Source organism: Diadema antillarum, unplaced genomic scaffold (genome assembly GCF_040938485.1).
Source record: "Diadema antillarum isolate AM-2024a unplaced genomic scaffold, OU_Dant_1.0 seq00002303_RagTag, whole genome shotgun sequence".
Lineage (NCBI taxonomy): Eukaryota > Metazoa > Echinodermata > Echinoidea > Diadematoida > Diadematidae > Diadema > Diadema antillarum.
The window spans coordinates 25788-41615 of record NW_027272925.1 but is presented as its reverse complement, the minus strand read 5'-3'; the positions used below and the strand labels follow the sequence as shown (position 1 = coordinate 41615).

The window sequence follows — 15828 nt, the reverse complement described above, 5'->3', positions numbered from 1 at the left end:
TGGCAGACAGTCGTGTACTTTGTGCCTACACTCAATAGGATTTTTAAAGGATTTCATAAGTGACTTTATTCCAATTTAAAAATTTGTGGTTTATGCTGAAGTTCATAGTTATTTATCAACACAGGTATATGGGTCATTCTTCGCTAAGTGTATATTTTTGGCCTTACATATTATTGAAGGAAAAAGTGTCTCAGAAATTATGGAAACTCTTTCAAAAAGTTTGAAATCATGATGAATGTTGACTTCAGTAACTACAGGTGCAATCTTTATGAGGTGTTTCTTCACTTAAGATAACTATCAATTTTTAGCGCTGCAGTAGTGAATAACAAATGCAAAATCTAACGTGGCGGAGATGACGTGATGGAGATGACATTTTGTAATCTAATAGCATTAAACAAATTTAGAGTTAGATTTCATATTTAATGCAACTGAACATAAAATAAATAGAGTGCTCAGTTATTATAAAGGACTTCCAATATGATTAACACCATGCATTTTTGTTATCACTTTATTGTTATTTTATAAAATGAATAAATTCCGTCAACATCATCTCCATCACTTTTCATGACGAAGATGATGGGCCCAATGATTAATGGCCTCATATCATCTCCCTAATCCATTCACCTGCTGTAAGAACCATGTGTGCTGATAGAGGGTATGATCTTCTCTCTTGTTACACATGTATGCCACCAAAATTATAAATTGATTTGATTTGATACAATGTAATTTTGAGTGGTCGGAGATGACACTGAGTGAAGCTATGACCTGGCTCCCCCAAAATTATAACTCTCTGGATTAAAATACAATGTATGGGGAAAACAAGGTGAGTCACCTTCAGCATATAACTGTCATACATGTAGAACTAAAATCGATACCTAGGTTACCCAACACTTTTCGTTAGTGGCGCCCTAAATGTTCATGACTGAGATGACGCAAAATTGCGGGACACACAGTTTTTAGTTTTGAATTTAATTTTTACTTAAATAGTTTGATTTTGGTATATCTTGTGCTAACAATGTAATACACGCTTGTGCTTATAGTTACTCTTTGAAATTACATGTAATTCAAAAAGCATTCAAAAACGTTTGAACATGCTTCAATCTTGAAATACGACGCTAGAATTCTTGTTTGTGACCCTGCACCACAAAACCAACAAAAAGTTACCAGTACATGGATTTTTAGTTAAGGGTAGATTCTGAAAGAGCGGACTCTAAGCTTTAAAATGGGTCTAGGGCAATTACCCCCTGGGCAATTACCCCGCACCCTTTCCCTGGCCCTAATCCTAATCCTAATCCTGAACCTAACCCTAACCCTATTCCAAGCTCCTAACCTAAACCTAACCCTAACCCTAATCTTTACTCTAACCTTCAATACCACTAACCAGTATTTGGCCGGGGGGTAATTGCCCTCTGGGGGTAATTGCCCGGATACGTTTAAAATGATGTACAGCTTAACTGAAATGGACTCCCCTAACCTACATGTATCTACATACTGGAAAGAAAGCACACACTCTGGTAAAGTGTGAACTGAGAAAAGAGGCTCTGAAGTACAGGATCTATTCAAGTGCTTAATCTTTATCAAACTGTGCTAGCTGTGCGATGAATGGAACAAAAAACAGGGTGTAAACCACTGGAGCAACAACAATGAAGAGATTATCAGATTAGGCTGAAATTAATGCTTTATTAACACATTCTAGCCATGATTACTGTTCACTTTCAAAACAGTTAGCATTATTCCTTCAAAAGTTATTAGACTTGAGAGTGAAGAATGGGCAAAGGGTTTCAAGAAATGAAATGGGACTCTTTAAAGACATACCTGATCTCACCACTCTACAAAAAAGGGGTTGTAGAAAAACTGCTGAAAATGCACTTTCCCATTCATTTTATGATCCCAAACTTCAGTATTAAATGGAGAAGAAGGATAGCTCTTTCAGAAAATATGAAAAACCCAATATTGACTTGGTTAACCTGTTTCACCTCATGTAAAATTAAGGGGTGTGACTTTTTGTTCGTTTTGTGATGCACGGTCACATTTGTAGTATCACCGGGACGTGGGGTTTTTAGTGGTACAGATCCAGAAAATTAAAAAATAAGTCGGGATGAACAATTCATCCCCTTTTTTGTATGTTATCCTAATTACAGGAATGAAAGTCATCATAAACAGAACAGAAAGTAATGAAATGACCTTTTTTATTTGCATACTGTAAAAGTGGATGTTTTCGCGCTACCTACTCATTTTTCGCGCTTGGCCGGGTGAAAAAAGTTTCGCGTGTTCTTAATTCCGCAGAATCAAGACGTGGAGTACAAGAACATACGGCAAGCAAAAATATTTGCATGCTTTTATTTTCGAGCTAGTTTGTGGTTGCGCGAAATGCGCAAAAATTTCAACACTGCGAAAATTTCCACTTATACAGTATTACGTTAAAACTAGAGGGATACAGAAATATACACTTAGCGAAAAAAGACCCATATATCATATTGGAAGTGATATATAACAATCAGGGTACTAGTATGGAAATGCATAATATCGGAAAAATGAGAAACATGGTGAAGATGTGCTTTTTATGCCTACGCCACGAAGTGTCGCCGGAGGCATTATGTTTTGGGGTTGTCCGTCCATCCGTCCTTCCGTCCATCTTTCTGTCTGTCCTTCCGTCCGTAATCAATTTTGTGGATAGCGTAACTAAAAAAAAAACGTTTGAGATATCGTAATGAAACTTGGCATGTATTAGTGGGCAAAATTGAGCCTATCAACTCTTTGGTGCCCATGCTCAAGGTCAAAGGTCAAAAGGTCAGGGTCAAATGCTGAAAATGTCACTAATTCCTCCATATCTATGCAGTGCCTGAAGGTATTTTCTTGAAACTTACATGTACTACCACATAAAGATAACCCAGAGAGAGTTTTGGGTCATGAGGTCAAAGGTCACGTGAAAAAGTTAAACTTTCACTTTATTTTTCTCCATATCTTTCCAATTGATGGTTCTTTGGTATCTCCATGGAACTTGGTACATATGCATGTACTGCTTGGTAGTGATTATCAAGAGAATTTCGGGGTCAGAGGCCAGGGTCAAAGGTCATGGTCAGCTCCTCAAAATTTCACTACCGTGGTATTTCCCTGATATTCATGCAATGCCAGCAGGATTTTTTTTCAAACTTGATGTACATAATATGCATGTATTACCCAGTAGAGATTTCAGGGAAGTTTCATGACAAAAGGGGAGACTAGGTGAAAAGGTCACAGCTCAAGTGGAAGAGCTAAATTTCACTTTTTCCTTATTCAGGGAAAGTGAACATTCAACACATTTGTGACAAACCTGTCTTTTCATTATTTTGCCGATTATGTGAAACTGTCATCCCACATTGTCAAGACATTGTACTATAGACCTATAGGAGAACCATGCATCATGGCAGAGGCATATCAGTCACCATAGTGACATTTCTAGTTGCTGTTTGTTTTAGCGGAGTGTGCAAATATTCATTTCATGTTAAAGGGATCGTATAGTTTTGGTTGAGACCTAATTTCAGGTTTCTAACATTTTTGGTGAGATAATGAGAAACCTCTTATGAAATATGAAAGAGCATGTAATTCCATGAGGAATTCAACATTTATTTGATGAAAATTGGTTTTGAAATGGCTGAGATATCCAAAACAGAGCGATTCTAATAAGTGTGGGACCCACACTTTATTACGATCGCTTTGTTTTACTTTGTTTTTGGATGTTTCAGTCATTCCAAACCCGATTTTCATCAAATAAACTTTGAATTCCTCTTAAAATGGTATGCTCTGTACTATTTCATAAGTGTTTTCCTGGTATCTCGCAAGAAGTTAAAAGCCCAATTCTCATCTCCACCAATACTGTACTATCCCTTTAAAGAAAAGAGTCAAAATTTTACATTAAAATGAACATAGATTACAATGTAGCATTGTAATTACTTCAGGGTGTCAAATAACATTAAAATTACTAATATGTATGGTAAAAATAATTAAAAAAGAGAAATTTGGTGGGTGTTTTTTTCGTACTGATATTGCCATTAGATGTTCCTGATAAATAACCCTTTCATTTGCCACGATATAAGCACATAACCATGACATATCACTAAGTATGAATTAATGTCATATTTCGGTGATCAATAGTATATAGGCATTACTTTAAATTCATGTAAAACCACTTTCATATGAAAAATAATATATCACTTTTGCCAAAGAGTGAAGGAGATGAAACTTTCAGGAATACATGTATGTAAGAGACATATCACTGGTCATTATTAAGAAGGTTTATGAAAATAGGGCTGGTATGTTGAAAGATATGATATTTTTCATGAAATATTTATCTTTGCAGTTTTACCTTGAGTATTCATACATGTGCACTTAGTGTTTAGATCCATTCTTACATATTTGTAAACACAGATGGAGTAATGAATGTGAGATTTATGTTGACTTGAGTTGATATCCAAGCTGTGACACTCAAACAATGGTGTATTAAGCCAAAATACTATGTTTTTTTGCTTAAATGATACCTTTAAAAAAGGAAAAAAAAACATTGAAATAAGACACTAAACACTCATCATAATGACCTTGATGCAGTAGAAAGTGGGCATGGATCATTCTTATTCTTTCTTGCAGCAATTTGTTAATAATTATATGAAAATGTAAGTTCTTATTGCTCAAATTTGCTAAAATTTTTACGCAATAAATTACTACAAATGTACAATTCAGGGCTGAAAACCAATGATATTCAAGAAAGAAACAAATTCTCTAAAGTTGTCAAATTAGGATACCTTCATGAAAATACTAAAAATGGCTGCACTTATTTTCCTCAGTGTTTGAAGATGGCTCAAAACTCAAAACTAGGTGAACCTTCATTGGCAAACTGCACACTACGTACATTGTAGTGTATCTTCAGTACTTTCAGGAAAAGTAGTAAAATGAGCTGTTTCTCCATTTACAACATGGGTTAAAAGGTCACAATGTCACAGAAATAAGCCAGCATTATACTCCTATGATACCATAACAGGACTTTGGACCTTCTAACTTTCTCCAGCAGAAAGGACCACTGTTTTTTCTTTTATTGCATGCAAGCAATGGCAGGAAAAAAAACCAAACAAACAAATTTATGCATCAATTTGATACCAAACACTTAGAGGTAGACTTAGAATTTGTACCTCAAATCTTGATTTTACATTTAAAAGTAGTGAAATGTTGGGGTTTTTTTCTCTTTTGTTTTACACATTATATGGGTTTGGGGAACTTTTTGGTAATTAATCTTCAGTAATTAACAGTAAATGAGAGGAAATTAGCTTGATGCATTGCATTGGTTTGAGGGACTTTTTGGTACCATAATTGATCTTCAGTAATTAACAGTAAATGAGAGGAAATTATCTGTTGTATTACCACATGTGATTTTTTTATGTCTACTTATGCCTCATGTGAATTTTGTTGTCAGTTGGTGCATTCTTTAATAAGAAGTTACAACAGGTTAAAGTGAGAAAACCATGATTGCATACCCTGTTTGTGCTTATAAACAAGCCATGAAGTTCAGCTGAGTGATATTGTACTTTTCCTTTCAACAACAACAGAATAAAGTAATGGCTTTTTTGACATGGGAAAAGATAAGAACAGTTTTCCAAAGTTGTAACAATTGTAATGTTTTTTTTTGTAATTTGTTTGAATTAGAGAAGGATATTCTCATTTTTGCATAATCTCTGCAATAGTCTATCCCACACATTGTTCAAACATACTTTGTAATGTCCAAATTAACGAAAAAGAAGCAATACTCGGTCTGAAATTTGCTCTTTTATCCCTAACTTTGTAGTTCCAAGCAAATGCTCTAATCATAAGTCTTTCTGGTAATTGAAGACTGCAAACATGTGGAACATCATAAAAGGTGGACAAAAAATGAATAATCAGCATCTGGTTGTCAAGGTACTGTTCATGCTTCATGTCAAAATTATAATTTTTACTTCTCTCAATGTATCAATGTTTTTAACTTCTCTTTTTTTTTTTACTTTTTTTTTTCACAATTTGCGCATACCTTGCAGCCAGTTTCTAATGCCTGGCCTGGTTGATACCCACATCCATGCACCACAGTATGTCTATGCAGGCACGGCTTTAGACCTTCCTCTACTCGACTGGCTCAATAAGTACACCTTTCCTGTAGAAGCCCAATACAAGGACATCAAATTTGCATCAGAAGCCTACAGGAGAGTTGTTGTAAGATGTTTGTCAATTGTTAAGCTTGACGCATTCAAATTAACCATTATAATAACTGGCAAAGACTCTGTCAAGTGTAATCTTCAACTTTCTGGTTGTTTCTTTTTATTTGTGTGTAATTGTCTTCCTCCCCTTTTTTTAATGCCTCTACCATGAAATGTTGTTTTGGGGGTGTTTATGTGGGGCCGGGATTTGTAAGAATGCCAGATTTTGTAAAAAAGCAGAGAAATGTAAACATTTCTCACCGGGAAATGTAAGAATGCTGTTGGGAGATGTAAAAATCATGTACTAATTTCAATGGTATTACCTACCCATATGAACTCAATGTCTAACTTTACCATTTTCATTTCCTTGTAAACTCCACAATAGATTATCACTTGCCAGATAGCATGTTTATGGTGATGTGAAAACCATTTGAGGTATCGTAATGCAATTTGTGATGTGTGTCTTTCCATCGGCTTGCATTGGGGCACAAAACATAGCATCTTGGTCAAAATTTCAACATGAGTTTATTCAACTCAAATTGAGTCCTTGGAATCATTAGTCATTCTAAATATTAATTTCAAGTGAATTTCAAACAACATACTTCATTTTGGAGTTTATGGCTAAATATTGAAATTCATGAATACCTATATGGGGACACTATTTTTGTCGAGCCCACCAGAGGTGAGGGGAGACTAAGGGATCGCCTGCGGTGTCTGTCTGTCCGTCGTCCTTCCATCCGTTGTCCGTCGTCTGTCCGTAACGCTACAAAAACTTCAATAACTCTTTACTCTGGGCTTCAATTGCAATCAAACTTCGAGGGAAGAGGGGTCATACAAAGTTTCACATTTTGCCATATATGAAGGTCACCTCAAGGTCAAAGCTCACAGGCAGGGGTCAATGAACTTTAGGGCCCAATGTTAAGTTTTTATGGCGCATTTCTATTTTGGAACATAACTTTTTATCCATAACTCCATTTGTGACTAAACTTGGGTGGTAGATGTCCCTTGGGGAGTCACGGAGTGGATGGTCACCATAAGGTCAATGGTTACAAGCATGGGTCAATGAACTTTTAGAGCCCAATGTTAAGTTTTTATGGCGCGTTTCTATTATGGGTCATAACTTTTGATCCATAATTCAATTTGTGACTAAGCTTGGATGGTAGATGTCTCTTGGGGAGTGGATAATCACCACAAGGTCAAAGGTCACAAGCAGGGGTCAACAAACTTTTAGAGCCTAATGTCAAGTTTTTATGGCGCGTTTCTATTTTGGGTCATAACTTTTTATCAATAGGTCCGTTTGTGACCAAACTTGGATGGTACAGTCTGTAGATGTCCCTTGGTGAGTGGATGGTCACCACAAGGTCAATGGTCACAGACAGCCCTGGGTCAACAAACTTTACGGGCCCAATAAGTTTTTATGGCATGTTTCTTTTTTGCCATAAATTTTTACCTTTTTATATCTCTTTTTGTCTGTTATATCTCTTTTTTTATCTCTTATATCGCATTCGAGTACAATTTCTTGTACGCGAATTTGTGAGACACATTATGGCACTTGCCCTGTTTTAACTCTTGAGGGATTATTTGGTGAGAATTCCAAATGAAATTGATTAGAACATTATGTCCGCAGAAATGCAAGTTAATATAATGTACATAGCATTTCAATGTGATGCAGTTTTCAAGACTGACTTCTTTATTTTTCATGAAATACTGAGATGAACATGTCAGGGTAGTATCACTATTAAAGTGCTCTTCAAATTCACTATCAAACTTTAATAAGTAGGAATGAAAAAACAAAATGGTTTGTTATAATTTTCCTCTGCATATATTTTGCATGAACCAAAATGGAAAAATTTCAATTATGCAAGTTTTTGATAAAGATGATTTTGGTTCATTAGTCCTTTTTATAGTAAATGGATATGAAGTGAAGGTTACCTATGTGATGTGGACACCGTGTCTGCATCACATAGGTACAATTGTTCAGAGAAGAATTTCATAGTTAACAAAATCTTACTGTTTCAGCAGCTATGCATTCTTAACCCTAAAAAGACTGGGCTATTTTGATGCCTCGCAGGACTGAGGAGGGAGGATCTTGGCCGTTGACCGCGTGATCGCAATGAAAATCGCACGCGCGTTCCACACAAGGTAATCTACCAATTGAATAGGTAATTAATTCACGATTATTCAAATTTATTTTTGATAGATTGATTATGCTAATTCATGCATTAAATTTTTTTTAAATGGTTGTAAATCTGTGATTAAAGGTCAAAAACTGCTAATTTTTGGTCTAGGTACTCTTTGTAGGATTCTTATGAATGTACATTAAAAAAAAGGGAGGTATCAAATTCTTTATGCCTCCGCCAACGAAATGGCCGGAGGCATTATTTTCTTATATTTTTTTTTTCATTTCTTATGTAGTTCCTTGTTTTCGACTTTCTGTTTTTTATTGTTTTTTTCTGATGGAAATCATTGGCAAAACTATTCCGATCATAAACAACATGAAATTAATTGATTTTGATCAGTAAAAGTAAAAATAATGATCGCTCAATACCTTTAATATGAATTTTGGTCAGCAACAGAATTTGCATTGGATTTGTACATGAAATCACGTTTTTGAGCAATTTCGGGTCTGATATGCACTTACAAAATATTGCATGATTTCAGAACCGTGTACCCGGGTGTCGCGAATGTGGTCTCAAAAGTTGCGCAAGACTTAAAAGAAAAATAGTAATAAAACGTTGCAGCGCAAGATTATCGTTACAGGGTTATCGTGAAAAATATCGAGGGGGAGCCCAAAAAGCCCCCCCCCCCCCAGTCTTAAATAGAAGTGACATTGTGCAAAGAGTCATGAATAGAACTTAAATGTATCACTGTCACAATGGTGAGTTGACCAATGACATTTTGGTGGATGGTGTCTACATCACATAGGTACTGATTTCAGGTGGAAGGAGGTCAAAGGAGATCTACAAATGGTCTTTTGAGATATGTAGAATAAAGTGATCCTAATGAAAAGTGTGACCCACTTTTCATTAGGGTCGTTTTGTTTTGATTTCATTGTTGTTTGATATCTCAGCCATTTCAAAACTGATTTTTATCAAATAAACTTTGAATTCTTCTAAGAATTGTATGCTTTTTAACATTTGTGTCCCGCGACAACAGTTTCAGGCAAAAGTCGCAAGAGCAAATTCCCTCCTTGGTGGGGTTCAAGGATTTTGATCATTATTTTTGTTGATTTAGTTTTTTTTTGCAGAAATGGAATCTTCAATAATCTACATCTACACTAAATTTCATAGCATAAGACTATTAAGTTTTTCCTGTATCGAAAATGTAATTTTTAACACCCTAAGTTGGATCGTGGGATCTTGGCCGTTGACAGCATGATCGCAATGAAAATTAGTATGTGCGTCCCCCACAAGGTTATCTACAAAACTGAATGGGTAATTATTTCACAATTATTCAAATTTATTTTTAGTAAATTAATTATGTTCATTTATGAATTAAATTTTAAAAGCTGGCTGTAAATCTGTAATTAAAGGTCCAAAACTGCTAATTTTTGGTCTAGGTACATGTACTCTCTGTAGAATTCTTACTGAATGTACATACAAAAAAGGCAGTATCAAAATTTTTCCCTTATGTATTTTATTGTTTTTTAAATTTCTTATGTATTTCATTGTTTTCGACTTTCTGTTTTTTTTTTTTTTTTTTGATGGAAATTATTGAAGTCACTATTCCAATCATAAACAACATTAAATTGTTTTTGATCAGTAGAAGCCAAAATAATGATACTTTTATGACTTTTGGTCAGCAACAGAATTAGGATTGGATTTGTACACGTTTTTTAGCAATTTCGGGACTGACATACACTTACAAAATATTGTGTGATTTCAGAACTGTGCACCTGGGCGTCACAAATTCGGCCTCAAAAGTTGCGCAAGACTTAAAAGAAAAAAGTAATAAAACATTGTGGCGCGAGATTAACGTTACAGAGTTATTGTGAAAAACGTCGAGGGGGGCCCCAACCCCCCCCCCCCCCTCCCCCAGTCTTTTTAGGGTTAAAGATTTAGATAGAAGTGACATTGTGCAAAGAGTCATGAATAGAACTTAAATGCATCACTGTCACAATGGTGAGTTGACCAATGGTGTCTACATCACATAGGTACTGATTTCAGGTTGAAGGAGGTCAAAGGAGACCTACAAATGGCCTTTTGAGATATCCTATAAATAAAGTGATCCTAATGAAAGGTGTGACCCACTTTTCATTAGGATCGCTTTGTTTTGCTGTCATTGTTTTTTGATATCTCAGCCATTTCAAAACTGATTTTTATCAAATAAACTTTGAATTCTTCTGAGAATTGTATGCTTTTTAACATTTATGAAGTAGTTTCTAATTATCGTGCAAAAATTTAAAAAATTTACTTCCCACCTCATTCCAATACTATACCATCCCTTTAATTTCACTGACATTTTAAATCCTTGCACAGAAACGAACTTTGGCAAGCGGCACTACCACAGCGTTGTATTTTGCAACTCTTCACAAGGAGGCTTCGCTGAAATTGGCTGAGATTGCAGGTGCCATAATTTCGTTTCATAGACTGATATATCAGGAATTTTCAATTGTTGTTTCCGTCTCTCTCTCTCTCATACTGTCTAAAGGGTTTACTGTCAACATTTTGATAACAGTTAGCATGACTATTAGGGAGCATAATATTTTTAGTTGTGCTGAATGAGGCCATTTTAAACATGTTTTTATCAAGTCTCTCCTGTCACTGCGGACATTCAAGTAAGCATGTCTGGTTGGTAACTCCATAATCGTTTAAGTTCTGAATTATAAAAATTAGTGAGAGAGAATGTGGTACGTTTATGTTGTTATTTGTGTTTGCAGTGTTGTTGAAATATTAGCAGACACAATTTGTGTGATATCAGGCCTTTCCTATAAAATGCTCTGTGGTCCACTTTGTACGACTGTTTCATTATTCATGTAGACTTATTGCAGGGCACAAGAAATTGTGCAGTGTTTATACCGTAACATGCCACGTCTGTATATGTTTGACAAGCACTAGAGTGCCAGGTATCATTATCAACACATGGCATAGCCCCACCTTCATGTTGTCTTGTAAACTGCTTACATTGTTAAGCTTAGTGATCTTTGCAGGTCTGATTTTGATGAATATCATTTGATTGAAGTGTTATAAGTGATGCCCAAGAGTCCTACATGTAGTTTACTTGTTTGCCTGTTGATGTGTCATTGCCAGAGGCAGTTGCCATCATTTCTCCCAAGTCATCAGGTAATTCTGGTACTGGAGGACTTAATTTTCTTCAGCACTTCATGTTGCTTGGTGCTTTTGGGTACAGTGATTAATTTGTTTGTGTGATGTCTATTATCTGACATACAAGATTTGTACTTATCTGTCAGACATGCCATGTAATAGTTTTCTGGACTCTCTGTTGCTCAAATTTAATATTTTTTTTTTTTCATACCCAGCATCTACTGTTCTATTTTCATTTCATCTATGCAGTTGAACTGGGCCAAAGGGCTTTTGTAGGTAAGGTGAATATGGACCAGAATTCACCTGATTACTACGTAGAAACCACCGAGCAGTCACTCAAAGACACAGAGTGGTAAGGACACTGACTAAGATGTTGTTATTTGTATTCGTAATGATTGAAATATTGTTGCTGCTACAGTTATCTTGCTCTTTAAGTTCAAGAACAATTATGGAGCCCAAAGGTCACATTTTCATTTTTTTTTTTTGAAAACCCCATGATGGATTTTTCACCAGAAGTAAATATGACCGTGAATCACAAAATGAACAAAAAGTTGCAAACACTGCTTTTGTGTGAGGACTGAAAATTGGTGAAATGGGTCAACCTAAATCAATCTTGACTTTTTCTGAAAGAGCGAGTCCTCTTCTACATTATGCTAAAATTTGGGATCATAAAACAAATAGGAACATGTGTTTTTAGCAGTTGATCTCTAAAAACTTTTTTTTTTTAGAACAGTGTTATTAGGTGTGTCTTTAGAGTCCACTTTTCATTTCCTGAAAACCTGTGTTACGGCACAAATTGTCGCCCCTCCATGATTTGTCGCCTGGCGACCAATTTTACTGCTTGTGCAGTTCCTAATTTTTTACCTCGATAGCGACAATTAATGCTGTCAAATTGAAGCGTAGCTGCACAAATCGTCGTCGGCCATTATGGTTGGGATGGTTGGGTGGAGTGGGTGGTGAGCTATGTGCATGTGTCTGTGTGGGTGGGGGCTGCATGGTACAAAATGTATGTGCTGTGTATGATTTGTAGGTGCATATTATGTGACTTGTGTATGCGTGAACTTGCGCATAGCTGTGTGTGTGTGTTTGGAGTATAATAATACAAAGTGTATGTGGAAACTGTGCATGTGTGGTGGTTTGCTTCTCTGTGTATACGTGTGCCTGTGTGCGTACATGTGTCTGTGTTTTTGTTTTGATGTTTGTGCGAACTAACTTTTTGAACGGCAGCAGGCACTACTGTGGCACTGGAAATGCCTTCAACGTGTATGATCACGTGTTTATATAAGAGTTCACAGCAGCGTTGATTCAAAATGTATGGGTGTGTCAATTTCAGCGGTGAGGCGGGCTAGGAGAGAAAGACCGAGAGAAAAGGCACATGAGGGAGGTACCCTCCCTAAATGTTATCTGTCTTTGTTCATTTTTTTTTTCACTGTATTTATATTCTTCCATCAGTGTTAACTTCAACTTCCATATCACTATATTCTTTGTACCAGAATAAGTTTGGCATACTTTATGCATGAGCGAATAATTTTGACACGCCGTAAATAATTTCGCAATCGTTTGTTGATTTTAGCACAAACGAACTGCCATATGCACACCACAAATAGATACATACGATTATGTATTTATAAACAAACACGCAACAAATCCTCATAATGCATATAAACCACCTCAACACACATTCTTCCATAATATGCAATAACACATGCACACACACGATAGAACACTTGCAGTTACAACTGTATTATGTGCGCGCGCATATACATGTACACACTTCCTTGAAACCTCACCGTGACTTTTTACATGGCTTGTTTGCATGGATGTAGCCATGTAAGTTATGTGTTGGCATTTCAATGACCATAGTCAAGGCGCAGGGACCCAGAAAAAAATGACTTTGTTCAACCCAACCAGCAGAAAAGGTTTGACTGCATGGGGTGGTCGGTTGGACCCTCTGGAACACCCCTAGGTACATGTAGTATGTGATGCTAAATTGTGGTATCAATAAAATTTTACTGGCCATTTTAGTTGCGACAAGTGCTTATTGTTTGAAAAAGGGTCTGCGCATGCCAAGACTACTACACGCAACACTGCTACAGGCGCTAGGCACCAGTGCTAGTGGTGCGCATAGTAGTCTTAGCGCATGCAGACTTTTTCTTCGACAAACAAGGGTTTTTTTTTTGCCTGCAACCTTACTTTTCATACCAAGCTGGGGTCGGAGTAGTATAGTTTCTAGATGTATTTATTACGTCTGATGCCCGAACCGTTTTTTGTTCGCTTTTTTTTTTGGGCGTCGCAATCACTGGGTATGGGCCAGCGGGCTTCTGCACATACACAAGGTGCAAGAGAGAAATAAAGACAAAATAAAAATGGCTAGAAACTAGACTAGGGCCGATGACGCTCGTCGCTATAAAATGACAAAATAATCAAAATTTTTACATAAATATTACTTCATGAAGAATTCATCAAAACTCCATCAAGTTACAGCAAAATTTCTAAACAAAGTCATATAAAAAAACATTTTGAGTAAACGGCCATTGCAAGAAAGATATCATTTTCGAATTGTAAAATGCATGAAAAAGTTGTATCCGCCGTACTTTCAACACAAATTTGACTTCAAAGTACACGCAAATGTCGTTTTTAGCAATGTATGGACACAAATTTCCCTCAAAAATATATGTGAATACAGAGAGCAATTGAGCCAATGATATTCTAATGTTAGCTCTTTTGAGTATTTACAGAGCGATGGTTATTCGAAACAACCTTGGAAAAGAGCAGAGGAAAGGTCCCTGCAGATAACCCGCACATGACAATACCTAGTATAAATCTCGCCCGTAGTTACCCGGAGATGCGCACGCAAGTCCCATTTTCCCGCAGTCAAGTTGAGGCCCTGTCACCTTTCCGGGCAAGCTACGCAGGCTTGTTATGTGTGGGGATTTTCCTGCACGCAGGACAATTTTTGCGGGCGGACAAGGCTTTGGGCGAGTTTCACGTGCGTCCTACATGCTGGTCAGACCCATGCTACTTACGTTCGTCTTAAGTGCATTTTCATGTGACCTGCATGTCAGGCGCATGGGTGGCGAATGAGGGCTGACAACATGGTGAAGGAATCCTTCTAAAGGAATTTGATCTGCATAGATTCACAGGCAACTTACTTACTTCAAGTGGATCAACTGCTTGCAACTTGCGGCAGCTACGGGCCTCCTACTAGTGTTCTGCAGGCAATCTCCGCGATTCACTCAGAAAATGTTTTGGTCATGCTCAAAACTTGGCTGCGGGTGAATGTATCGGATTAGCGTCCGCACCTCGGGGCAAATACGGGCAAGATACCAGATAAATACTGCCAGGTGCGGGCCAACTGCGGGGAGCTCCAGATAGCTTTTTTTTTCCCACAAGTCAACTCGCAAGGCTTCTCCAGGCACGTTTTGACAAGGTCTTGAGCATGCTCAAAACTTGTTGCGGGTGAGTCGCGGGGGTTTGCCCGCAGAGTTACACGCAGAACACAAGTAAGAGGTCCTTACTTGCAGACCTCGCAGGCGACTCCAACGCAGGTACTTTGCAGTCCCCGTATGTCGCTCGTAACTGAAGAAGGGTTGGTTTCGAAGCTTTTATGCAGGTCACACGGAATACACTCAAGTAACAGGTTAGTAGCATGCGTCTAGCAGGTAAGACACAAGTATGGAACTCGCCAACACCCTTGTCCGCCCGCAGAAAATTCTTCTGCTTGCTGGAAAATCCCTACTCGTTATAAGCCGGCGTAGCTTACCCGGAAAGGTGTGACAACTCCGTATAGTTTGCAGGTACAAACCTTTTTTTTTTTTTTTGTCGAAAAAAGCCTGCGTCAAGACTACTACACGCGCCACTGGCACTGTGCGTCCCATAGAGCTTCCTGCAAGTGCCCGTGGTGCGTGTAGCAGTCTTGGCGTACGCAGACTTTTTAACGTTTGTTCCAACATATAATGATTAAAAGTGGCCTGTAAAATTTTAATGATACCACAATTTGGAATCACATACTACCTGGGGATGTTCATGGAGGTCCCATCTACCTCCCTGTGTGGTCAAACCTTTTCTGCGAGATGGGTTGAACGAACTCCTTAATTAACCCGGAGGACGAGTCCCGAGTATACTGGGGCAGGTGTCTATGGGAAATGCTTGTTGTAGCAAAATCAAACTTTCCTCAACACTACTGGTTAAGCCCCTTATAGGAATTAGCGCCTTGACTACTATGTCAAAAATGATATTACCAGCCAAAATGTGCTTTGAGGGTGGGTGACAATTTGTGCCGTCAGCTCCATGCACAAATTGTCACCTGTTTCAGGGGGCAACAATTTTTGACGGGGTGACAATTTGTGTTGCAACACCCTGTCCACACT

General features: G+C 37.4%; 1 protein-coding gene across 1 annotated transcript in view; it reads left to right on the top strand.

Annotated features, from left to right (window-relative positions):
- LOC139714511 (guanine deaminase-like) overlaps positions 1-15828 on the top strand; it is a 48303-nt gene that overhangs the window by 7750 nt on the left and 24725 nt on the right. Inside the window, exons 3-5 of the mRNA XM_071626217.1 lie at positions 6039-6210; positions 10673-10760; positions 11708-11810. Of these exons, the coding sequence (XP_071482318.1) occupies positions 6039-6210; positions 10673-10760; positions 11708-11810 (363 nt within the window). The remainder of the gene's footprint in view (positions 1-6038; positions 6211-10672; positions 10761-11707; positions 11811-15828) is intronic.